Source organism: Chlamydotis macqueenii, chromosome 9 (assembly GCF_036417535.1).
Source record: "Chlamydotis macqueenii isolate bChlMac1 chromosome 9, bChlMac1.mat, whole genome shotgun sequence".
NCBI classification, from domain to species: Eukaryota; Metazoa; Chordata; class Aves; order Otidiformes; family Otididae; genus Chlamydotis; species Chlamydotis macqueenii.
The window spans coordinates 1,243,631-1,269,842 of NC_141564.1; the positions used below are offsets into that span (position 1 = coordinate 1,243,631).

The 26,212-nt window shown below is 40.4% G+C and overlaps 1 protein-coding gene across 1 annotated transcript in view; it reads left to right on the forward strand.

Moving 5' to 3' along the window:
* Positions 1-271: 271 nt before the first annotated feature.
* The window catches only part of COL4A4 (collagen type IV alpha 4 chain), a 68,429-nt gene continuing 42,488 nt past the window's right edge, over positions 272-26,212 (forward strand). Inside the window, exons 1-9 of the mRNA XM_086755043.1 lie at positions 272-405; positions 5,135-5,329; positions 7,827-7,866; positions 9,849-9,926; positions 19,781-19,915; positions 20,546-20,590; positions 22,213-22,329; positions 25,145-25,213; positions 25,442-25,477. Coding sequence (XP_086611169.1) covers positions 5,274-5,329; positions 7,827-7,866; positions 9,849-9,926; positions 19,781-19,915; positions 20,546-20,590; positions 22,213-22,329; positions 25,145-25,213; positions 25,442-25,477 — 576 coding nt within the window. The 5' untranslated portion in view covers positions 272-405; positions 5,135-5,273. The remainder of the gene's footprint in view (positions 406-5,134; positions 5,330-7,826; positions 7,867-9,848; positions 9,927-19,780; positions 19,916-20,545; positions 20,591-22,212; positions 22,330-25,144; positions 25,214-25,441; positions 25,478-26,212) is intronic.

A 26,212-nucleotide genomic window follows, 5' to 3' on the forward strand; every position in this document is an offset into this window, starting at 1 on the left:
CACTCACCTCAGCCGCCCCGGCGCGGCCCGGCCACAGCAGGGCGAGCAGCAGCAGCAGCGGCGCCAGGCGGCCGGGGCAGCCCCCGCCGGCCATCCCCGCGCTGGGCGCTGCCTTCCGCGGTGTCCCGCGGAGCTCGGCCCGGGGCACTCGCACTCTGTCCCCCTCCCGCCCGCAGCTTTTGGCCTGGGGGCTGCTGCTTCGCACCCGCCTGGGAGCTCCCGGCGCCCTGGGGTGGGGACAGGGGACCGGGGCGGGGCCGGTCGGGCCACCCCTTTCCTCCCCTCTGCTCTTTCCCCCCCGCGTCTCCTGCCTCGGGCACCGCCAGCAGCCGGCCGCTCGTCCGTCCGTCCTCAGCGGGCATGGAGTGAGCGAGGAGCCGGGGGCTTTCCCGCCTGGGAGCTGAGGTGAGCGCCGCGGAGGGGCAGCCCCGGGCGGCGGTACCTGGAGCGGCGCTGAGGGGCCAGCCCCGTCCCGGGACGGTGTCCCCGCTTAGCGGGCTGTCTGCGTCCCCCGCCCGCCTTTCCCGCGCCGCCATGAGGGCGCAGGTGCTGGGCGCCGCCCGAACGGCCTCGGGGCTGCGCGGCGGGAACGGGGACCCGCCCGGGCACCGCCCGAGCAAGGACGCGGCCCGGGCCCGCCCGCAGCGGGGTGAAGGGGTCGGTTAAAGCGGGGCGGCGGCGGCGCTGGGTGCGTGAGTGAGGCGGTACCGGGGGCGGCCGGCGGCAGCCCGGGCCCTCAGCGCCATCCCGGGGGCCGCCGTCCCCGGGCCCTGACGGCTGTGGTTCCCTTCCAGCAACGCTTTCCTCTCCTCCAAGGGTTTTCCTAAAGAGACAGCGAAGACCAAGCGGCCGGTTACAGAAAGGGCAAAGCGCTGCCCACTGCATAAATGGAAATTCTGAGTATAAATCTATTTAGGACTGCTCACAAGATGCAAATCTGAAGCCTGTCATGAGCATCAGGCTAACCACAGAGTTGTGTAAAATTGCTGCTTTTCACGGGCGTGAGAGCGGAGTCTGCTGTCAACCCCCTGTGAAACCCACTGTGAAAGCTAGTTGGTAGAGGCTGCTTTTCCCAAAAGTTTGGTACTAGCAGCAAGAACAGATCTCTGCAAGCGCGGAGCAGTATGTTCAGTGTCAAAGATCTTGTACATCGTCACAGACGTTATCACCTGGGCTCTGAAATCGCAAGCATCGGTGACAGCAGGTTAGTAGGGAAAGGGAAAAAAATCCTGTTTTCAAGCCAGATTGATGGTGACCATGTAGAGGAAATGGTATCTTAGGGATAAAATCACTTAACTGATGCATTTTATTTGTCAGATTCCTAAACCTGTCAACTGTAACAGTGCTACATTTTTTTTTACACAGGAATACTGTAATAAGGACAAAAATGGGTTCTGCAGTTGCTTAACATTTGAAGAACTGGTGTTAGAAGGTAGCAGAGACTTACGTGCACAAAAGTGAAAACAAAAGGTGCAGGGTTTTCTGAGGCAACAAGGTCAGAGCAAGCAAGACTACGGTGGAAGAGAGTGGTCAGTCCTCAGAAATGATGCAAATTCAGATGCAGGATGAATAGTATAACTTTTTCCGAGCAAAGAAAATAGTACTTAGAAGAAGAGCTCTTGAATATTAGGCCAAAGAAATATTGGAAGGTGCGGAAGAAAACAGGCAAACCACTGTTAGGAGAATTAAATGAATGTATGTGGTATACCTAGTGAATGAAATAGTGCTGTAGTAAAAAGATATTGAGTCAGTTTTCAAATGATGAAAACCGTGTGTGGAAATTTAAAAAAAAAAAAAGTCGTCAGCAAGCTCAAAGCGAAGATGGGCAAGTGCTAACAACATTTAGAGCACAAAGGCAGCGTTTTAAAAAAGGGCCTCTTCGAGCCCAGTCGTATCGCGGTGCCACCCATTCCACTGACCTCGAGCAGCTGGCTACTAAGTGGCATGGCCCAGCTGGATGGGCGTTAGAGTTAGAGTTAAGAAACAGCACATATATGCCTTTATGTGAGTTTCTAGGACAGGTAAGCGACTTCAGAGCAGCATCGAGCTGGAGCAAAGGTAAGATCAGCCACTGATGCACTCTCTGCTGCTCGTTGCTACCATAATTAATGGCATCCGACCAACGAAAGTCTATGACACCTTGATGCAGGCTGCCTTGCTGATACCGTTCTAGTCCATAATACCTTCAGAGAGCTACAGAGAGATGGTCTTGTCTGGCAAAACAGACTTAACATCAGTTAAGTGTGTTCTGGCTTAACATCAGTTGTATCAAAATGTGTACCTGCAGCTGCAGGTACAGGTACTTTACCAAAAAAACACCAGTGCATGAACAACAAGGAGGTCAACTTTAATACTAGAAAGCAATGGAAAGCTGCAACAAATTAAAGTTTGGCTTTTATCACAGTAATTTATATTTAATGATTTTAGCTTTGATTTTGTTTCCTCAGTTGTCTATGGTAAAACAAGGATAACAGTATTTTCTCTTTTTGCAGATAAGGAATATTTTTGTGGGAAACATTACAGTTGAATAAATTTAGTATAAAAGTGCCAAGTTTCATAGGACACTGTAAAATTAAAAAATAGGGCTTAAGGAAAAGGATGAAAAGTGTATGGAATGTATATCCACCGTGAATAAGTCCTATGGAAAACAGCATCCATGTTCTTGTACTTTAAGTGACTAACGTAATCGTATGCATAAAGGAACCACACTAAATTTGAGCACACAACTCTAATTTTTATTTCCTAGCTTCTGAATCCTTGACTTTGCAGCTTCAATGGTCTTGTTACACCTGATGTTGGCTTATTTAAATGTAATGAGAATAAAGTTAGGGCTGCTCTAATTTTTTGCACCTCAGTAACTGTAGTTGTGTGTCTGCCTCTGGACTCATGTCCTGTGGTCTGATTTTTATCAGAGTTCCTAAGAATGAAATTGTCTTCCTCCTTGGTCCTTGTCGAGAAGCTAAACATCTAGTTTATGTTATAGTGCCGGCTTTTTCCCGTCCATCTTTTGAGAATTTTACGAGCTGAGGTTTGGTGATGCTTGTATAAAACCTGTTCTGTTGGTGGTATTGAGTGTGTTATCCTGGGGATATTGTATGTTCTTTTGAGTTAGGTAAGTATTCTATTGAGGTAACTGTTGGGATTACTACAAAACATAAAACATGAAATCAATTTGGTTTCTCAATCTAAATAACACTTTGTAGTCCTTACGTTATTGCACTGGCTGCTGACACTTCAAACTTTAGGAAGCTCGTTCAAAAAATGACAAGTTTTTGCAGCCGTGATGAAATAGCAAGCAGAGTGGTTTAAGTCTTCCACTCACGCATTAAGTATGATTGCAAACTGTGTCGATGGGTTGGATCAAAATGGGTTTTAATTTGAAAATAAAAGGTTCTCTACTAGTACAAAGCAAACATACCCGATTTAAATTTCTATTTCATTTTCAGAAGCTGTTTGGATAATTAAATAATGACATGGATAGTGGGCAAGAGGAACAAATTTCTACAGTCTAGCGCTTCATGACTGGCTTAGATTTTCCATTTGAGGCAATCCATCCCTGCAGTATTTTATTGCTTTACAATCTTGCTTGTATTATTTATATTATTGATGTAAAAAGTCAGTGAGGTAGGAAAGTTATTGGAATATTATGTTGTTATTAGGAGTGCTGTTATTTTTTTCCCCTTGTTTTTTCCTTTTTATTTTTTTTTCAGATGGGGAACTGGGGCACAGAAAGAGACTAAGAGTTTGGCAGATGAGCTAAGTGCTGTACAGTACATGCAGGGTGTGATCTTGCAGCACGGGTTAGCTGCCCTGAGGCTATTTATCCATTAGTCAGTGCACGGGAGTTTACAAAGTCTTCTTCAGACTGGGATATGGATGTACTGTGTATACACACGAGAGTCGATGTTATTTATAGATCAGTTCTGATTAGAAAGATGTTACGCCGCCTAAATAGTAGAACGCAAGACAGTAATATTTCAGGAACTGTACACTCATTTGTTTTACAAGGAAAAGAATAGCTGCTTGTTGAACAGCTGTCAGAGAGCTGCTGGTTTGCTGCAGGTTCGTGTCCTTGCTCCCTTCTCAGTAAGTGATTGTCTTTTTTTGCTCAGGAGGCTTCTCCAAAGGAAGCGAATCCCTGTCAGTTCGCTCTAGTCAGTGTTCAGTCTCCTCAAAATTAACCTCCCCACATTTGGAAGACCACAGCACTAAAAAATAAAAGCCTGTGATAATCCATGCTGTCGTAGGAAAAGTCCAGCCTCTTAAGCCCTGGTTTGAAATAACCACCATGAGTCGTTTGCCAGACATGCCTTATTCCAAACGACTGCGGATTTCTTCTTACTTGGGTGATGTCAGAGTTTGCACAGGAGCTGGCCGTTTCTCTGGATTTGTGAAGCCTGAGCTTACAGAAAGGTTGGTGCAGCATGTTTGCACGTAAAACTGCGTATATGCTGTTGGACCTGAGTCAGGGGTGACAGATGCACCGTGCCGTTAATTTATGCGTGCAAAATTTGGCTGCCTGGGACTGCAGAGGCCTCTGGTCACCCCTGTACTTACGGCTTCCAGCTTCCTAAATCCTGGCAAAAGCTGTGGAAAAAACGGTCTAAAAATAAAGGTAAAAAGATCTAGGTAACGTTTGCAAGGATTGCCATCTATCCGCGCACATGAGTAGAACTGCTGAGCTGAAAATGTGTGTGGCTGCTCCTGCGTTCAGAGTAGCCCTCCTGGGCTCAGATGCTCACACAAACACTGGTCCAGCCCAGTTTGCAGAAGACATTGTCTTGAAAGCGTAGTCAATATTTTCTTGATTTTTTTTTTTTTTTAAGTTCATTAGGTCTTTACTGTAGACGGGCGTCATGGTTTTTTTTAAATCCCTTTAGCTGAAATGGCCAGTATGACAGCTTTTTAAGAAATAATGATGCAAGTTACGCTTTGTCCATTAATTCCGTTTGTGATTTCATATATTGATATAATTGAATTGCTGATAAAATATAATGCAGCCTGAATAGGATGAATGTAATGTACTGCCAACATAAAGCTGTGCAGTGTGACATACGTCAATGGTTAGGATGTATTTTGGTTATCTGGTAATTATTCATATCTGTACATGAGGTGTCTATTTTAATATAAACAGGTTCAGAGGGGAAAACAACAGCAGTATGGAACAGTATTTATAGACCATCCACAAACAGAAGGAAAGAGAAGATCTGCTATTAAAAAAAAAAAAAGAAAGAAAAAAAAGTGCTGCATATACAGATCCTCAGTCAGCGTGAATGGCATTAACAAAGGATTCGTTTGAACGGATTAAGTGGCTTATCACAGCTGCCTGGTGAGTTTTACAGATCACTACGTTTTTTAACTAGAGTCACTGGGATATATTCTTAGCTCTCAATTTAACAGTAATAAGAAATCACCAGTTAAATAATTTGTAGCCTGTCATAAATCTGATAAGCCTATACAATAATTTATTGTGTTTGATTTTGGTTGCTGGTCTATAAGTTTATGCCATTTAAATTTCAGGTGTTACACTATTTAAATAGTAGGAAACAGGAACTGCAGTTCTGAGTATGTTTTAAGAGGAAAGATATTCACACATTCTAGCGATGAACGTATTTGGAGAAGAAATAGCAGTGACCAACTCAAACTTGAATGTCTATCCCAGAAGAAATTTTGCAGATGAGGGAGAATCATTAAAAGGCATGAAGAAAAGTTTTCAGGACTATGATGGAAATACCTGCTAGCAGCTGTGGCAGGAGTTTTTCTGGAGGAAAACGATCCTTAGGAGAAGATTAGGATCACTGTGACCAGGAATTTTCAGAGTGGTGCATGGGATCAATGGTGCCATCCCTACAATATCTTCTAGGAGAAGTCAATGCAGTTTTCCTTCTCGCTCGCGGTCTTTATAAAACTTCACGCACCAGGCTCTTTAGGAATGTGAAACTGAGCTTTTCTAGCTGGGAACCTGGCCCAGAAAGTGTACCTTGCTTGAACCTGGCACCCTGGCTGCTAGGCAGTCTGCTGATGTGCCTGAACTCTCTCCAGTGGCTTTTCATGTTTATTTGGTTTGCGCAAACCCAGGCTGCTTGTTACCTAGATGTTTCCCAGTGCAGCAGCCTTCTGTCCTAGCCCTCTCTCCAAGGTAGCTCCTCTTGCCTTTTTGCTGCGTTATTTGTGAATGGCTTGCCTGGCTTCAGGAGGCAGGGATTTTGACATGACAGAGAACAAGCTGGCAAACACATGCCTTCTGTATATGGCTGGAAAAGGGGGAGTCTGCAGCGCTGTGCACCAGGAACAGCATCACCAGGTCTCCATTACAGTTGTGCAAGGGTTTTATGACAACTTGGCGTTTTCTTAAGTGAAAAATAACTCACACTTGGCCAACGTGGATATGAGAAAAAATATTTACAGAGGCTATCTGCAAGTTCAGAAGGTTAGAAGCAAAAATGGCTTAAATTAGTAACAATCACAGCACAAAACAATGCTATTGTCTGCTACCTAGTTGAGGTGTTCCTGTGAAGTTAAATAATTTCTACACAAACTTACTTGGTACATTAAAAGATGGACTACTGGGATGGACAACAGTTGTCCACCACTTACTGGTGTAGCTGATTACCTGGCAATCTCCCGTTGTTTAATCAATCCTTTGTTTCTCACTTAGCAAGAAACAGTATGAGCTTCTATCTTCAGTTACCACTAATTATTTTCATAAATATTTTGTTTCTGTAAAATCGGTGTATTTGAAAAATTTAGAGGCAACGTAGGTTTAAAAAGTATACAGAGTAAATATAAATCAATGGCTACAATATGTTACGTTTGTCAGTACTGAATTTGTCAGTGTGTATCAGTGCATGTGCAGGTTATACAATTTGCAGTCTGAATCGATCAGTAATTAATAATCAGGGAGAGGAATCGTGGGTTTGCTGGCACAGTACTCAGTGCCCCGAAGAGTTGACCATGTGAATAATGAAGGAAGAATAGAGGCTGATCTCAATAGGACTTTGGGAAATTTACTACGTGCCTGAATATTTGCAAGGTTGGAGTAATTTTGATACAGGCTTCACTATAGCCTGGAGAATAGTAGCCTATACATTATGGCTGTATCTCATTTATCATTTTATATAACGAGTGAGCACCTTAGTTCTCGTTAATAATTACGTTAGTAATAATAATTGTTAATAATGCTTATTTCTGGTATTGCTGCAGAAATTTTGGGCTACCTTTTTGTTTTACTTTATCCTCTTTTTTTTGCATGTGGAAGTCATAACAGACACGATTTCAACTTTATAATCCATCACTAGCAATGGTTGGCGTGGAGCGGGGCTTCCCCAGCAGCTGCTCTGGAATCACACGGCTATTTTGTGTGCTGCTTTGCTCCCTGCCTTCTCTTGCTCTCTCTCTGAGCAAAAAGTAACCAGCACCAGCTAACTCGTTTTAGGACGGATGCAGATCACCATTTCTGCTCGGTCTTCACCCCATGGTTTCCACGGAGGTGCAGAAATCTGTATGGAATGGTTTCTCTCTGGCCATTCCTAACTGTGGGATTGGAAATGGGTTACAATGGGGAAGTTACAAGGACTTTTGCACAGTCTTATTCATGCCTATCTCTTTGTGCTCAGTCTCACAAATCAAAAAAAAATACAAATATATGGAGCATGTGCTGACCATTTCTTGATGGTGCGTCCCCCTTGTAAATACACGCTTTTACTAAATAATCACCCCATAATCACCATGGGTACACACTTCTCACTTTTTAGAGGCTACATTTTTGTGAAGGGTGGATGTTGGAAGTTTAGTTTTAATTCGGCTTTCTCCTTCTTTTAAATCAGGTGGCTGCTGATTGTTTTTTCAGCACAAGAAATTGATGGGGTAAGTGACTTTGATATTTACTTTAGACAGGGGATAGCCAGAATGGTAAAGTTCAAACAGGTAACACTAAATACATTAAAATGACCTATGGTTCTGTAGGGAAGCTGTGATGTTTATTTCAGTATTTCTGCAGTTCTCACTTTCCTTTCTGTTCCTGTTGCTCAGCTTAACTATTCTGTAATTTTCTCCTTTGGGTTCTTCTAGATTCTAGCTTTGGCATCTTCGGATGTTTTTGGAAAGCTGCATGTAAAAAAACCTCTCTCGTGCACTGAGTCTGTCTCCTACATTACAGCACATATCGTACTCATTCTAGCTTTCAAGCCCTCCTCTGTATGTTAGCCTAGATCTTAAACTGGCCTCCCTGTACATTCCCATCTCTCTGAAGCCAAAATTTCACATATAATACAGTCTCAATATCTACTTTTATTTTCCTCTCGGTGCTGCCCTCCATATTAACCTTACGTTTGCAATGCTCTCACTGCAGCTTCTTTCAAGTCCGTCCTCCTTGTTTCTTTCAAATATTTATAAGCTCTTTTTTGTTTTTCCCCCAAAGTAATCTCTTTTTCATGGAACTGTTGAAAATGGAAGTAATTTTAAAAAATCAATGTCTTCAATTAGAACAGAGGGTAACAGCTTACATTTTTTTTGAAACTTGCGTTCCAGTGACATTCCAATAGAGGCAAGTTTTTAATAACTGGGTGAGAGACTAGTGTGGAGTAGATTGGAAATTTCATGGGAAATCCAGTGCGTGAAGGAGACCATCATACCCTCTTGTTCTGAGATCTGGAAGTACCAGATATTCTACAAATACTGTAGATAGACAGGACAGAATTTTTGCTCCTTATCTAGTATTTGTCAGTATTTTCTCCTTGAAAAACTGAAGTGTGAACCTGTTGTGTTCTGTTCGTTATTCAAACCAGTAACAAAACAAGGTTGACCTTGATAAAAATGAAATCCACACTGAGCAAGTATTTTCATGTTATCACTGTTTACTTGTTTACTTAAATTGTTCTTAAATCTTTTGAGTCCTTGTCATCCTTTTCCAAGCCACTTTGATCGTTTACACAATTTCATCAAAAAAAATAATGTCACCTAGTGGACATTCCAGCCACCTAAGTGAGTTCATAAATGTATATGCTGTGTGTAATTGGTATCTGTTTAATACTCACTTCGGGAAATAGAAAAGAATAATAAAATTATGTTCACGTACCACACAATAAATTACTGAATTTACATTTTGGTGTGTTTTAGTTTCTCCTCAAATATGCTTTTTTTTCTTCATTCCAATTTGATGAAACAAAGTAGTCACTTCTTTGCTATTAAAAGGACAGTGACAGAAAGTTTTAATATAAGAAATAAGTAAATTAATGGTAGGCAATGCATAATTACACCATGCATATACTTCTTTCTTCATTTAATAGACAAGAATTAAATACAAGGCCTTATTGCTGAGTGGGCTTGTTGCTCTTCAGGCTGTTTTGCCTTTTATCATTTAATTGTAGTTAAACAATCTCCTAACCTAACGTGATGGGTTACAAATTTCACATTGTTACAAATTAAATTCTAACTCTGTTGAAATATTTCTAGATGCAGCCTATTTCCTTACTTGTATTTATCTGTAATAATTAGCCTTACTTAACATAACTTGCAGGTAATGTCTTTCACCTTCTACAGCAACAGTAATAAGCTTCTGAGAGGTCCAAAAAGGTTAGGAGGGTTTTAAATGTGGAGTTTGCATGTGTATTCTATTAAGCATTGGAAAATATTCATACGTGTCAACCTGAAGACCTACATTATATTCTGATGTTTGCTGCTATGCCAAGTTTCTTGACCAGTAGGAAATTTCCCTGCGGGTATGCAAGGATAGCCAAAGCTTTTGCCTTAAAAATAATCTAATTGGATAATATGTCCCATTGATAATATTTAATTAAGTGACTGTTGTCTGTTGCATGTTAATAAATCCATAAACTTTTAATTTTTAGGGAGGATATGTGTATATTGACCCATGCGGGGGACAGGATTGTTCAGTTTGTCGGTGCTTTCCAGAAAAAGGATCAAGAGTAAGTGATTGTTAGAACTAATGATAATTACTGCTGTAAATACTGCTCCTTTGGTGCACATTGCTGTTTTTTAAACCAATATGGTTGACGTAAATCATTAATAATTCAATAAATCAATATTCAGACATAAAAAATTCTGAATATAGCAAGCTATCATAATTCTCCCACTAGTGTGAGACGTAAGTTAAGATTGTTTGTAAAGACGTTTATTCTAAATTAGGCTTGTAATAATCCTGATGCCTTTTTTTGTGTTAAGGGTTCTTTGAGATCAATCTAGTAGTTGGACATTCTTTATATATATTAAGTTTAGAAATCTATGCTTGTTTTCTTCTAAGAGGTTGGTTAAAAGAGAATGTCTGTGCCATTTACTAGTTTTATGGGAACGTAAGTGTTTCTTATTTGGGTTTGGTGATTGTGGAAAAGCTTGCAGACTTTTTCTTTTACTAGCTTAATGCACTAAGTATTAAAAAATATCTGAACCATCTTTGCCTTATAAATAATTGTGAAACATTGAGTGAAGCTGAGGCATTTTCATATTATACACTAAAATTAGTAACTGTGCATGGTGCTGTTTGTTAATTGAAATGTGGTCCAGTGATGTTTGTTATCTTGGCTGTTCTTTCTCAAAATACAAATTAAACAATTTAAACATTATATGAGGAAAGGACTTACTTAGATGCATGCCCTGATTAGCGAACAACTGAAAAATTGTCAGTAAGTGATGGAAATTTTTTTCTTCCAAAGTACTCGTGTTCAAGTTTGGGGTTAGAAAGCGTGAACATGGTGGCTCAGTTTTTAGAACTGCATGCCCCATTTGTTTGTGTACAACCTGGGTGGTCACAAAAGCAGGACACACCTTTTCCATCCTGCGCTTCTGCAGAGAGCTGCGGGCTCTGCTGTGTCATGATCACTGCCCTGGTGTCCTTGGATCCTATCCTAATCCGCCGGGATTATGTCTATACGAAAGTTCCCCATGCTGTAGGATTTTCATAATAGGGGCCTAGGATGCGTCTATCTCTGTAACACTGTGCTGACAAAAGGGCATCCCAGGAAAAGTATTTTGACTAGCAGCATTGCGGTGTCTCTCAGTGCTGCTGAATAGATTGTTTTGGATACCGACAACCCGATCTGAAGTGCCATTAAAAAGCAACGGACTTTGAAACTAGAGGAAATTCCCCTGATTGTGGTTCTCTCTCGGTAGCCTGGAAGTTCTGAATTACATGCCCATTATTGATCGATACTAAATACTCACTGCGATCGTTGCGGCTCTTTCCTGAGCTGTCCTCTCCACCACGGGGAAACTGAACTTCCATTCATGCGTTTGCAGTTAGCTTTCTAAATACTCCAAGGATCTGGACCTAAGTGCCAAAGAGAAGTGTAATAAACATTTCAAAATAAACCCAGTCATTATGCAAATGTGAGTCTGAGAATTGTACCGTTTCCTGAAAGAGCTCTGAAATACATATGCATAAAACAGAAGTACTTGTCAGACCTTACGTGAAATATGGCTGAACTAAACACCACTTCGGATAGACTGTTGCAGATATTTTCTATACTAAGGTATGGTGATGAGGTTTTTTTCATAGGATTATTTAATCTTTTTCTCATCCTACAATCCTGTTGGTTTCTAAACTTTGCTGTGTTCTGCCTTTCCACTCTGACACACTAGCTTTGCTTTCCTAGCTTTTGTGGAGACTGCTCATTACAAAATAAAAGATTTGTTTATCTCATTGTTAGCTTCCTAGAATGCAAAACATCTGCTTTATCTACTTTTCTGTCTGAATCCTGCTCTCAGGCTGGTTCCTAAGAGTTTTGTGCCTTCCTCAATCCTGTCTTTAAAGTGCAAGATTGTTTCTTGATCATTGAAAGCCTCCAGCACTGTACAGTATGCAAGCCTAAAATTTCACAAGTGTACTGTTTATTAAATAATCCTTCTCTTTAAAAAAGTCGGGATAAGGGCATCAGTATAAATTTAGTTGCCTAGCACCGTATTTTTAACTTTTTCACTATTTTGCACAGGCTAGCTGTCAAAATTAAGGATGAGCTGGCCCCTTCAGCAAACATTTGCTGAAAGCGCAAAAAGATTCTAGAAAATTCATGTGCTTCCTGACAAGAGGCAATGGAACAGTAATCCCATCCAGACCAGCTGGAAAGCCAGCCTTATAGCAGCCCTCAAAGTTAACAAGTCTTTAATTAGCTCTGTTCAACCAACTGCGGGATCGGGAGCTTTTGCAGAGGCTGAATGGGAAAGGCAGCACCTGGGTGAGCTACGTCAGTATACGTAGTGAGTTACATTGATGATATAGACCAGTCCACCTATTTTTTATTTTTATTTGTTTAATTTTAAATCTCTTTTACCACAGGGAGTCGGATGTAGGGTATTCCTGTCACGATCTTCCATTGACCGTGGTAATCCAAGACTTACAGGGGAGCAAGGGCAAATTGTCGCATTATTGTACTGCTGAGGTATCATCTGTGTTGGAAACACACAAGGTCACACCTATTATGAATTGATTAAACACATTATTCAAACTCTTCCAGGAACTGCAACCAAATCCTTCCTTAGACTAGCTGGAACGTGACAATTCGTGTGTTATTCTGAATCTTTGTTGTTGGCTGAATACTTCCAAATAAAGTTCCAGTTTCAATGGACATTTTCTGTTCACTTTTATCTCCCCTAAAAGTGCCCTGGGAGAGAAGTTGTTTAGCAAGGAGCCTTATTTGTAATACATATGGTGGAATGCGTAGGAATTATTATCCATAGGAGAGATGCTCGTTGTATCATACTGTGGGCTTTGTGCTAGACAGGTATCAAACATCCAGCTTCAAGTGATAGTTTAACATCTGAATTAGAACCTACGTAGTTTGTTTCGTATGTTGCTCATGGTCACTTCCCTGCATCCTTCTCCCCACGCTACCAAAAAGGAGATTTTTAGAGAAGTCAGAATGTCTATCTGCTGATAAAACAGCAGTTGTATAGTTTCAAAGGTAAGGTGTGCCCATCTGATAAGGCTTTCACTTTGTCAGCAGACTGTGAGGAAATATTGTTGCTAGTTTCATCTGAGGGATTTTTGTTGACATATAAAACACTATGACAGGTATTTGATGACCTTGCCATTTTACAGATGTTAGAATATTACCTTTTTTTTTTTTAAAAAAAAACCTTTCAGTGGAACCATTGCCCACTGGAAATTTAGCTAGTGAAGTCAACAAACAGGTTATTTCTATGTCTGGAGCAGACTTTTAGTCAACCCATAACAAATATTTTTACTAAAATTAAGGTACAACGAAAGTCTTAAAGGTGATATAAATCATCTTTGTTTATTTCTAATTACCGCTGACAAGGGAAGTGTGTCCGCATTTTGTAAAACTAAAAACATTGTAAGCTCCCTATGACATAATTGTAGCCCTTATCCTTAATGTCTCTCCACTAAAGTAGTAAAATACAGGGTAATAAGAGAATAGACACCTAAAATTAAACTCCTAAGTATGCTTAGGTTTATGAGTTAAGTAGAATGGCTGTCCAAAGTGTGGTATATGCTGAAGCTTCCGTAGGAATGTAGTAGGCAAGACTTGAAGTTCTGTCTTTGGCAGAATGACCTTTCTTTGTGTCCGTTTTGTTGGATGCAGTTGAAGTATGATCAGTTGAAGCTGTGGTTACCAGAACAGTGTAAGAAATCCGTGCCACTGACTGTGAATGCAATGGGAATTAAGACTTTGCCTTCTAGTTGCCATTTGAAAGTCTTTTAAATGTCAACATGGAAAGCCTTCTTCACCTTAAGGGAACAAGATAATTGAGGTTTTAGCTAGAGAAAAGATGACTATGGGAGCAAAGAAAGGAAACTGCCATGGCCATATTGGAATGTAGTGAAACTGGGCAAGTTGGAAGAGAAGTAGAAGCAAATAGCTGAGCTTTTGTTTGATATTTATATAAAACCAGTATACTTATGCATTGGTTCCTATGTTGGGTTGTAGAAGAGCTTGAGTACCTGTCGTTTCTAATTTCTCTCAACCTTAGATAACTGTGCTGTAAACAGATTGGTGCTACTATTCATTAGCGAGAAGTCACTGTCTGAGAAACATTCTGGTGACTACTGCGATCCCGTTTTGGTATCATTACAGACGTCCACATCACAATGAAAGTTGGACTTCTGTTTAGCTGAGATTACAGCCTTGTGTTTTTTTAGTAGTGTTTATCTCTTGATCTCCTGTCACATCTCAAAGTGACTCTTTATTGCATAAGACACCATTAAACTGTGCTGTTAAATCCCTTTGTGCGTACCGTGTGCTACTATATGTATTCATTTAAGAACTACAGAATAGATAAATGAGGGGAGAAAGTCATTAGGGAAAGTATATGTGCCAGTAAGCGTTCTACATGATTTTTGGTGCCAGCCTGCAACAACTGAGACTTTATCCTGCCTTGTCTTTCCCAGTCAAGATGTATGGTCTTCTAGGAGACAGTAGCAGTCAATATTTTTAATTAGAGGCAAACAGCAACTTCACTGTTTTAGATTTTTTTCCCTCTTCCTCTTTGGTCTCCCATGAAGTCCATGATTTTAATTTTCTCCTCATATGTCCAACAGACAGTGAAACCTTTCCTCCCTTTCCTCCTCTTTCCCTGACTTAGGAAGTAATTTCCTTGATAACTCCTGCATTGTTGTAGCTGAGGCCTCCAAAAATGCTGGCTGCTCTAAAAGAATTTAGCTAGTTAAAATATTTGCAGTTAGCACTGACCGATTGTAAACCTGTCCTGTGCCGACCCTGGAGTTTGATCCCATTCAATTCCTTTGGCTTTGTTTATAGGTTTAAGTAGATTTAGAAAGCAAGCGTCTATTCATGACCCAACCTGATCTAGCTTCTATGAGATCATGTGAAATCCCCGCAGCAAAGTGAATAATAAATATAACTCAGCAAGAGCAATGTTCGTTCTTTTGCAGATGAAGCCAGTGGCCTGTTTTCATACTAGTGTGGGAGAGAACCTAGCAAACAGAGATCTGAGAGGGAGATCTCACATTTTCTGGCATCTGAGGTATAAGGAGTAAGCATTCACAAGAGATACTAAGTCAGTTGGTTGCTACAGGTAAGCTAGAAAGTCAGCTGATGTATACTTCAGGGCAGTGGGGTGAGAACGGTGAAGTTTAACTCTAGAGTAGGTCTGTCTTCCGGCATCGCTTCTCTTGTAACATCTCCCTAGGAGATCTTGTGGGTTGTCACATCTCCCTAAGGCGATCCTGTGGGTTAGCCAAGTCCAATTTACAGCACAGTGTAACCGTATTTAAAATTCACTAACTGGGAAAGTGTGCAAGTTCTGTCTGTTTTGGGGAGTTAGAGGTGTTTATTAAATCACACTTCTTTTGCATGTTGGTCTGCAATGGCAGCCTGTTGTTCACATGGAATATCAGGCACTTGTATTGGAATTTTCAAGCCGCACTCTCAGGAAGTGAATATGTGAAGTCCATCTGTTTGATCTCAAATACACGTGCTTCGTTGAATCCACTATCGGAGATGTATGCATCCAAGCATCTGAGGAAACCCAGATCGCTCCCACTATTTGCCTCATACTTGCTGATCATTTTTACCAGCTATGATACAGGTTTAAAAGAGAAGATTCCTGAGACCAGTTATACGTTTCTGTAGCATTTCTATTGCACTTCACTTATGTTCACTGCGAACCACAGAAAAACAGACCTAGAGAAATGAGACCCCTGGATCTGTATGTAAAGCAGACCATGATTTTTGGTTTTTTGGTTTTTTTTTTTTTTTTGTAACTGGGCAGAGCAGTAGGCAGTTCTCTGGCTCCAGAAGTTAAGATTTGAACTGGTAGGGAAGGGAGCCTGCTTACCAGGATGTGGAATAGTGACAGGATCACTGCATTCTCCTCACTGTAAGGTCTGTTTGAGGCTATTCTTTGTATACAATGTCCAGCTACAGCACCTGTAAATTAGCATTTTTTGTATTAGACATGTTTCCAAATTTTTCCAAAGTTTTGATCTTGATAAATTAGCCCTCCTTTTGTTCTTGAGGATCTTTCTTTCCTTAGTAACTTTGGTTCCCCTATTGCCCCATACTAAAAATAGTGCTTTCCTCAGTTAGTGCAGTTTGGCAAGCTTTTCCCTATCAGGCAAGACAAAACTCTACAAAATCATTCCTTCGTAGATTTGAATAAACCAAAAATTGCCAATCAGTGACTTGTTTCAATAAAAGGAATCAGAGCAAGTTAATTTTATTTTACTAGCTGATCTGATGTTAATTATTTGTGGTCTAAAATGCTCTTATTTGCAGCTCTCTGCTGTCAACCATTAACAGTGTTTCTTAAAGTGCTAGATTCTCTCTTGTTCAGTGTTCAACACAATAGTGACACCCACTGGCTTATTGGATACTTTTCCTTTCCATGGTTGCACAGAGCTAAACCACAAAACAGTACATGGTGAAAAATGTTTTCAGCAATTCATACTATGTTCTTGTAGCATGTTGGGTTGTTGGAAAATATGACAGAAGGGCACAGAAATTTCCAGGAGTTCACAGCATGATCCAGATGCTGAGAAAAGTCAAGCACAAAGAGTTACTATTGCAATTGAATCGTCTCAAAATCTGACTGTAAAAAGGAGTTATCTAATACTGCAACACTGTTATGTGATCTGCTGTTTCTGAGCAAGCTGAGAATAAGTCCGTGCCATATATTAGTCTGACCCTCACTCCCTGTTTAACCCACAGTCACACAAACATTTGCTCCATTAAGGACAAGAGAGTGGATTTAATTGCAATTAATAGTCTGCTTTCTCAGCTCTATCTCATCTTGATAAAGTTACTATTTAGAAGGTTTATTTTGCAGCCTTTGCTTATAGTGAAAATGATTTTAAGTCCCAGTCCTACACAGTTACAGTGGAAACTTCCCAGAATGGACACCCCTACAAGCCCTGGAAGCTGTGGCTTCGCTGTGTGATAGACCTGCTCTTCCAAAAGGGGAGAGGATGTGGGTGGAGCTTAGACTAGCAGCAGATGCTCCCACCTCACTAAGCAAATTACAAAAGAAAACATCTGTCTGCAAATGCCTTTGTGTGCACTCCCCTCTCGCCCCCAGACTGCTCCGCTTTCCTCCCCTTCTCTGTCCTGCTCCTGGTAAAATGAGAAAGACCGGTTACAAGCCAGAGCCCAGTGCAGAATGAAAAAGAGCGCTATATTATTTGCCTAGGAGTTGCTGGGCTTTTTCATTTTTGTTTATGTGAACAGAAGGTAAGTGCATTTCACGTGTCACTGGTGCTGCCTGTTACGCAGGGTGCTGTCCGAATTGAAGGCAGTAACTGGACTTCTTTTGACTTTATCAATAATGAGAAGCAAGACAGAATTCACTCTAATAGCACGAAACAGGTTTTTTATTTCCAATTAAGGCTCCTTTAAAACATTGTCCTTTCAGCCAATTAAGTGCTCAGGGCACTGTAAAAATCGGGTGCTATTTGGTGTCTCGGGCAACCAAACCAGTAATTCCAAGTAACCTTGGCCATTGCCTTTTCCAAGCAGTATTTAAAGCTTTGCTGCATGATTCTGAAGTATTTGCAGTCTTAGTCTTAGGAAGCATACTTAATTAAAAAAAAATATAGTCTTGTTTTGTCAAAAGTCAGTTTCTTACTGCAGGTCAAGCCCAGGATCTGCTAAAATAACAGACCATAGTCTTGGCATGGGTAGTTCCTGACCTAGACAATTAACAAGGCATCGAAATCCTAAAGGAATTTATTGGCATCAGATGGCAGAGCAGGCATAATATTTGTCATTTCCACATGAGCATGACTACCTTCATCCCCTTTATTTGTACAGCTGTGCTGAGACTGTAATGCTGCGGTAGTCACATTGGATGGGCACAAAGAATAGATGTGCTAATAGATGTTATGACGTGGTATCAGTTTGGTCTTAGCAAAGCTCCCCGCCATTATCCGTCTTTGAGCTGAAAGAGAGAGAGACAATCCACCAGCTTCACATGGCATGCTGAAGTTGTATCAGCTGTCAAACCCATTGTCAGCGCTGGATTCAGTGGCTCTGTTTCATGACTTCACTGCCTCCTACCGAAGACATAAACCAGGGAGTCAATTAAATTCACAGGGTAGCGACGAAGGAAGACGTTTTATCAGCCCAAAGGACTACGTGTCCTGGAAGTGGTTGTTGGTTAATTATCATGGGTAATTACCATCAAATTCACTGAGTGTCTCCGCTTTTTTTTGGGTACTACCAAAATCATGTTTCTTCAACTGTCCAAAAAGTCTAACAGGATTTGAAAATTTTCTCTTTCAACCCTTGAATGCAGAGCATACACGCTATGAATTAAAAATATTGAAGTTGCTGCAGAAACTTGTTGGCAACAAAATGCATTGTTAAGACAAAGGCATTAGAGCCTTAGTGAGAGACGTCTTAGGCCTTTTATTTTTTTCCTGCTGCTGAATGTTGTGTTTGGCATGCTAACAGCTAGTTCGGTGTACTAAAAAATGTACCGCTTCCAGTAGAGTGAATGCTTCAAACAGTTGTATTTTACTATATTATTAGTCTCATTCATTTCACTTTTCTTATACTCAAAATTATGCTTTAATTAAAACATTGTCCAGTCTTTTTTTTTTATCAAGTATTTAAAGGATGTGGTAGCTGCTTTTAGGGTACTTCAATTAATAAATTCAGTTTTACAACAGAGGATGTGCAGGGCACTGCCAATAGACAGGCTGCAACTGTTCATGCAAGCAAATACTCAAATTAAACACCCAGAATCCTGCCTGCCCATTCATTGTTAACAGCGATGCAGAATCAGCAGATTTCAATACCAGGAGCCCTTAATTTGCGTAATATTTTACACCGCTCAAATTGTGGTATCAAGGAAATGGTAACTGCTGTAGCTAATTCATTCCTGTGAATGGAGGTTGTACTGAAATGTCCATTGCTGCCCTCACGTGGTCCGAGAGCCATCGGCTTTTCTCGGGAAGGCAGGGGGCTTCCATTCCATTCCGCTCTCTTTTTTTCATAATGTGGTAGAATTGATGGATGAACTCTGCAAGGAAAGCAAATCATTCTTCACTTGGGAAGCACAAGTTGTAGCTAAACAAAGATCATGTTACAGAATGAAAAAGATGAGTAAGAGAAATAAAGACCTGTAAGTACGTAGATTTTGTAGAGTGAAGGTGCAGACAGCTCAGATGTGAAGTCTGATTAGAAAGCTTGCTTTGTTCAGCACTTTGAATCTGTGGTTTAATAGTTGTTTAGCAGCACAGAGCAAAAACTGCAGCAAATCCAAAGCAACTCCACACTAATGCTATAGACTCAAAAATCCAGTTGGCATGGGAAGTACTTTTACTTTAGGGGAATATGTATTACCTTTTAAAAGTGAGTAGAAAACATGGACATGGTCTGTATGGTACTGTAGGAACAGGTAATCAAGTTAGAGCTATTTGTAGATAAATGACACTCTGCAATCTCCCAAACCATTTTAACACCATCTATTGAAATTGATACTTTCTGTAAATGTGTTAGCTAATATCTATAATTTTTTTTTTCCTGCAGGAAACTTCACCACTATTAAATAAGGCATTTATATCTGAGAGTGATGATGGAAGCTATGTGAGCTAGAAAAACTTAGGATAATTAGCATATAATGTGACTTAAACGGGGAACTCTCAATTTGTTTTAATTGTGTACAAAGTCCGTTTGTCTAAAATGAGCCAACACTTCTCTGGAGGCAAAAATATGATGCTCAGTGGAGTCTTCTGCTTGAGTGTGTACACATTGTAAGCCTGGTTCTATCCGTAAAGTCATCTCCAAAACGCCGCCTGCTGTGAGGCTTACAGCAGTAGTCATTCGCTTCTTTGGGCTCTTTTCAGGGTCAGCCCGGTGAGCTGGGAGCTCAGGGTCCCATTGGGTCCTTGGGATCTACAGGAGCAGCTGGTCCTCCAGGGGAAAAAGGACGGAGAGGTGAGAGCGGGCAGCCTGGCCCAGCTGGAGAAAAAGGTGATAAGGTAGGAAACACCATAGTCGGCGATTGTTACATACCGTGGCGTCCTCCTTAACCTCAGAGAGGGCTGCGGGAGGAATGTGGAGCCGGAGGGAGAAGTATGGTGCTTTTAAAAGCGCTGTACACTAAACATAATTTTACTGCCACTTATGGAGTATGAATTGCAGTTCAGGTCCATATCTTTCATAGCTGTACAGCCCCTGTGCTTGGATCTTGGTACTTTGTGTTACAGTTTTAATGGTCTAATTCCACTGATCTCAGTGGATGGCTGAAATCACCGATGTCAGTGTCTAGCACACCTGAAATATAAGCCCTGGAAATAGAAATCATGCTGGTATTATCAAAACAGGAGCAGGGTTGCGAAATTACGTACAGAATTATTTTATAAGTTATAGGCAACTTCCTCTTCTCTGTCATTTTATAATCTTTGGAGAATCAATATAAGAGTTAACATTTGTCCTGCTGAGCCCATATAACTTTTTTCAGGTACTCATTTCTGACAATTATGACATTTGATTCTTATTTCAAATAAAACTCTTGTTTCTTTCTGTATAGTATCACATATTCTTGTTTTTCATTCTTTTTAAGAGTGAATGACCTCAGCACTTTGTTTTTTCATGTCACCTGTTTTTAGGGCCCAACTGGAGTTCCAGGATTTCCTGGTTTAGATGGTGTTCCTGTACGTATCGAATGAATATTGCCTTATAAAAATTACAGTTTCTATAAAGTCATAGCAAGTCCTCTAGTAGAAAAATACACTTAATAAATTGTTTGGCTTTGTACCTATTGATGTCATCTCACCTACGGAATTACATGTTTTGCAAAAATGTAAAATAGCCAGGTTAACTTCAACTGTGTTTACTATTGATAACCAAACTCCAGAAAATCCCAGTGAGGTAAGTAGATAACTTTCATGGAGGAGCGGGGCAGTGAAGGTAGAGACTAGCCCACGTCCGTGCAGCACCTGTCAGTGCTAGGATTAAAAACAGTAAGTTTATTTTCTCAGGCTCTGTAGCAGGTTGTAGTCTGCTTGCTGTATTCTTAACATCTCTGAAAGCATCTCAGATGACGTACTGTTTTCTGTTCTGTTCTGATTTTCACTTGTAGTCCTTTTGCAGGAAAAAAAGCAACCACTGAGTCCAGTAATTTTCACCTCCGTAGGGACTGAAGAAGGAAAGTGTGTCCTATTATATCTTTATAAGCACGTGATTACATATTTTTTCTGAATATGCAGCGTGGAACTGAGAACTGAATTCCTATGCTGTTATTAGTTTTGTATGGATCAAAGCTAAAATGTTGAATTTTGGAAGTGAAAACAGAACCAGGAGCTGAGTGAGCATCTTAGCATCTGCTTGTCAGCTGGCCACACTTGACAGGGCGACTGTTGCCAGAATGTCTGTATAAGGTAGAGTTCACAAGGCCAAAATTTAGCACAAAAAAAGAAGTGCTTCCGAGAAATGTATACTCTTTTTATGAAAAATGTTAATTAAGGAACAGTGTCCAAAAATTGGGATGAAGAACCTTAAAGACAGGAAGAAGGTAAAATGGACTGAAACATTTCAGGCAAATGACCAGGATACTTTCCTGGTGATTTTTCAGAACTCAGAGAAAAAAAAAAAACTTTTGGATCAAAATTGCTATTTGTTCCTTACAAACATGTTTAATTCGGTGAAAATAACTTTTCCTCCAATGGAAAGATCATTCCGAGGGAAATCTCACTGTTTCTATTGCCTAGTCTCCAATTTGCAGTAGAACCAAGCCCTCTCTGGACGCTGGTTAGTTCTTGCTGGGTTAGAAAATCACTTCCTCAATTATTGAATGTCTAGTCATAATCTCTGTGATTACGGTATGCTTGAGTCGAGCTGTGTCCTGTTTTTCCTTGTTTTATCCTATCAGTTAAAAAATATGAGGCTGCTTGAGATGACTTTTGTGTATTTCTTCAGCTTTTCTTTACAGCCACAAGAAAGATTATAGCCAGAGGGCGAGAGTCTGCCTTCTCTGAGAAGGCGGTGTGTTACTTTTTGACAACTGAGGGCTCAGTCTGGCCCTCCTAGCCCTGTTATATTTGCTATGCACCAAAGAACAAGATATAAAATACTTATATCATTTGTTACACACAAAAAAGATTCTGTTGATCACAATAAAAAACATTTCTAATGCTAAGAGTATGAAGCTGGGACCACTGCAAGATGCCCTCTGTTTCGAATCTGGGACACTTCTTTCTGAACTGTTCTGTTAATTTAAAAAGTGATTCCGTGTGTATCATGGTGCATCTCTAATACACATTAAACTGCCTTCCAGGGATTACCGGGAAGTGGAGGACCTCGGGGCCAGCATGGTTTAGATGGCTGCAACGGCTCGAGAGGAGATCCAGGATTTCCAGGCGAAAATGGTTACGTTGGCCCAAGAGGCCCTTACGTAGGTGAAAGGCATTCCTGCTGTCTGTGAATACTGTGTGCATACGATTCCCCTCCAAGCTAACAGCTCCTCACATGAAAGGGGTTTTAGACTATGGCACTAGCTTTAGGCTGCACAGTGAATTTCCAGGCATTCTTACTGAAGTTAACAGGAGTGAGGGACACCTGATGCCTTAACAGATTAAGTTTAAGCTTCAATGTGTGATAAGTTCCTATCTCCTTAAAGTATATATGTCTACTTTGAGAGTTAAATTCTGCTTTGTTTCCCCAGTACGTAACCACACCAAAGCTCATACCGTTTCATGGAAGTACAGCTGAGAAGGAGAAGCTTCATCATACCATTTATCAATACTTGAAATTTCTTAAAAACCTTAATAGTAGGGACATACCTGAGATGAATTAGCGGTTAGTGGAAGCTTCAACAAGTCTAAGTCCTGTAACACCTGAAGATTTTTAGTGGTTGATCACACAAGTGTATTAGTAGATCTCTTCCAAAATTATGCTCTTACAGTTTCACATGCCGCTTTTTACATACACCTGTTCATGACTGCTTTGTGCACACCTAATCTTGTCTGGGTGTTTATCTGTTTATGTAGAGATCATTTCAGTTAAAATGTTTAAAATTGACAGTTTAATATTGTTTCCTTTTGCTGTTAAAAATGGAAAGCATTTTAAAATTGTTTAAATAGTTGTGCTAGCAGTGCTCTAATAATGAAGATAAAACACAGATTCTTGTCAGTACGAGATAGGAATTACTGTCTCTCCAAAGAAACTTTGCTGAACAGATCTAGTCTCCATTCTTTGACTTCTCATGGAAACAAGTTTTAGTTCTGAATGATTAATAGCTAATTAGTTGGCCTAAGAGCTTCCCTGAAATGTTTTAAAGAAAACAATAAAACCAGCTGCAATTTACATGAAGAGTCAAATGTGTTTAGTAGGAGGTAAGTACTGATTCAGCCATAGGGAATCAAAAAATGTGCAGTGGGTGCCAGAGATGTTGTCAAAATACAGCGATGAGAAAACACATACCGTTTCAGTCCTGGACCTGTAATAAATGCTTTGAAATACATAACCTGATAAAAAAAAAATTGGTAGTAACCTCATTTCTTATACCTCTCAAAGTAATCCATTAACGCTCCCAATGGTAGAATGACTTCTGCTCAAACTCTGATTTTACCTGTGTTTTCTTACTTACTATGCCTTTCAAAATAGAGTTTTGCCTTTATAATTAGCCAAATGGCAAAGGAAAAATGAGACATGGGACAAATTACAGCATACATCTTTCCAATTCCAGGAGCATGCTCTTTGGCAGGCCTAGAAAAGTCTTTGCAACCGTCAAAGAATGGGAGACACAATTGGCATGTAGCCTTGGATATGCACACTGAAATTCCAGTGCAAATTAATTTAGCTAGGCAGAAAAACAAGACATAGTAACCATATACTTGCTTGTGGACAGAATGCTATTCTAGCCTCTCTGTGCAGACTGCCTTGCACCAAGTACTAACTTGACTGTATATTACAGCTAGCATTTTAATGTTACTCTGATTTCTAACACTGTCCTGTATAATTTTATTTAACACTGTGTACATATTCATCAGCTTTTCTTCTGGTGCCTTGTAGAATCTGTACATTTACCTCACCAATAAATTAGAAAAGAAAGTAATTTCTATGTGTAAGCCCGTACCTAAGTCATGTAGAAGGTAACAAATTGAATCTAATAAAGATATTTTATTACACAAGAAGATCACATGTAAAATAACCGAAGAAAAATACAGATTTTGGTGTGTTTAATGTGTTGTTTGACCTGTAATCTGCATCCAGTCTACTGTAGCTATATCCAGCTGCAGGCAGCTGTAACTCTTCTTTTTATTGTACCATTCCAGGCGTAAGTACTTCCCCTGTTTCATTCTGACTTCAGGCTTTGGGCAGCCAGTGTATAATATCAGGAAACCAGGACAGTTTTAAAGTGGTTAAATTCTGTGGAAAACAGTATCCCGTTTTATTGACGTCAGTAGTTAAGTGGTTAGAGGCTGCAGTTAAATTCTATCCAGTGCTTTTGGATTTCAAATGAGAAAACTTCAGAAATAATGCCTCAATATATCTGTTCTTCAGATATGTACGTAACATGCTCTTAAAAGTCAGTTAAGCATTATGATTAAATTTTGCAAAAGCAATCACCTGTTCCTGCCACGTCAGACTGAGATTCTGAGGGTGCTAAGGTTTGCAAAGTTTTATGAAGTACTCCACAGCAAGTACTGTGGGAACTTAGTTTTTTTAAAAAACGGAGCCTTTGGGCATCATTTTTTTTTTGTAGACTGTGCAACATACATCCTAATAGTTGGAAATCTTGAAGATTATGCATGTAACAGTCCATACTTTCAGCTTTTTAACTACATGCAGAATCACACCAGATTCTTCTAAATCCCAGCATGAACTTTTGGAGAAGGCAGAGTGCTAATCCTTGAAGCCACTGACTCACGGAAAGAAATATATCCTTGATGCTAAAGGCAGGATTGGTGAGGATTGTAGAATATTGAAATACCCAAGAGCTAAGGAACATCTAAGAGAGCAGGAGTCCAGAAGCTATGAGGATCCGTTTCGCTCAACTGCACAGAAGGCAATCTTACTTTTAAAGGGTCTTGTTAGGTAAAAGAACTGCAAAATGCTCACGCAGTGATGGCGGTTCTAGTGGATGACCTAGTGATGTATGGGCACCAGAAAAGCACAGCCTGAGAAATTATCATTCCATCTCCATAGAAATGTAGTATCTCACTAAGCAGATCATGTTTTAAAAGACTTTTTTTTTTTCTTTAAAGGGAAGTCCAGGGCAAAAAGGAGAAAAAGGAAATTCAGTGTATGTTTCCTATTTTGGAAAAGGACCTCCAGTAAGTATCTGATTATGAAAAAAATCGTGTCTTGTAGGAGAACATCTATGGCAAATGTAATTGTTCTCATAATTCCTCACTGTTTAATAAAGCTTGGTGCAAAACTAGAGATTAAAAGCAAATATACAGCTGGAACAGATTGCTTGTGATCTTAATAGCTATAAAGTTAGAAAAAAAAACCACAACAAATCTTGTAATGATTCATTTGCTAAATGACTGTCATTACAGGGAGACAGAGGTGATCCGGGGCCCCCTGGCGTGCCCGTAAGTACAGTCAGTAGCTTCCATACATGCTTTTTGTCTTGAAGATCTTTCAAATTTTCCTTCTTTGTACGGTAAAGAAATACTGGGAGTTTCTCCCTGCCTGCCTTAAATAGCAAAATTCCGGAATAAAATCTAACAAACATTGAGTTCCTGTAGTCTGCCCCATGACCAGTTCATGCTGGCTGAGAAGGAGCAGAAGCAGACCACACCTAGCTGTACTAGCTGTGCGTTGAGCAGTTACTGGTACTCGCAGTCTCCAGAATATCTTCTCCACAAAATTCAAGATGCGTAGAGATGTGACACTTTCTTCCACTGTATGTGGTGGATCTCCCAAGAACATGTAGCACACTACTGTATTTTAGCCAAAATAGCATGTGAGAAGAAGAGTTTATTTTTGTTACTGACTCACACTCTTAATGGCTTTGGGTTTCTCTTCTTATGCCCTTCAAAAAAGGGCATAAAAAATGAACTGTATCAAGTCCCCACACAGTAGCACAATTACTGACGAAGGGTTATTTCCATTGATAACATAAAACTGCATTGTCCAGTGTCTGCACAGTATTATCCAGAAACTGGTGCTGAGCTGCTCTGGTGACAGGGATGTTTCAGTGTGATATCAGCTTCAGGCTGTGAGTGGGATGCAGTGGCCAGTAGACTGCGTCCAAGTGAGAAAGGCATTTTGGAGGGACTAGTTTCGTGGAGAAAAGGGTGAGCTCTTGGTATTTTCAAACGAGA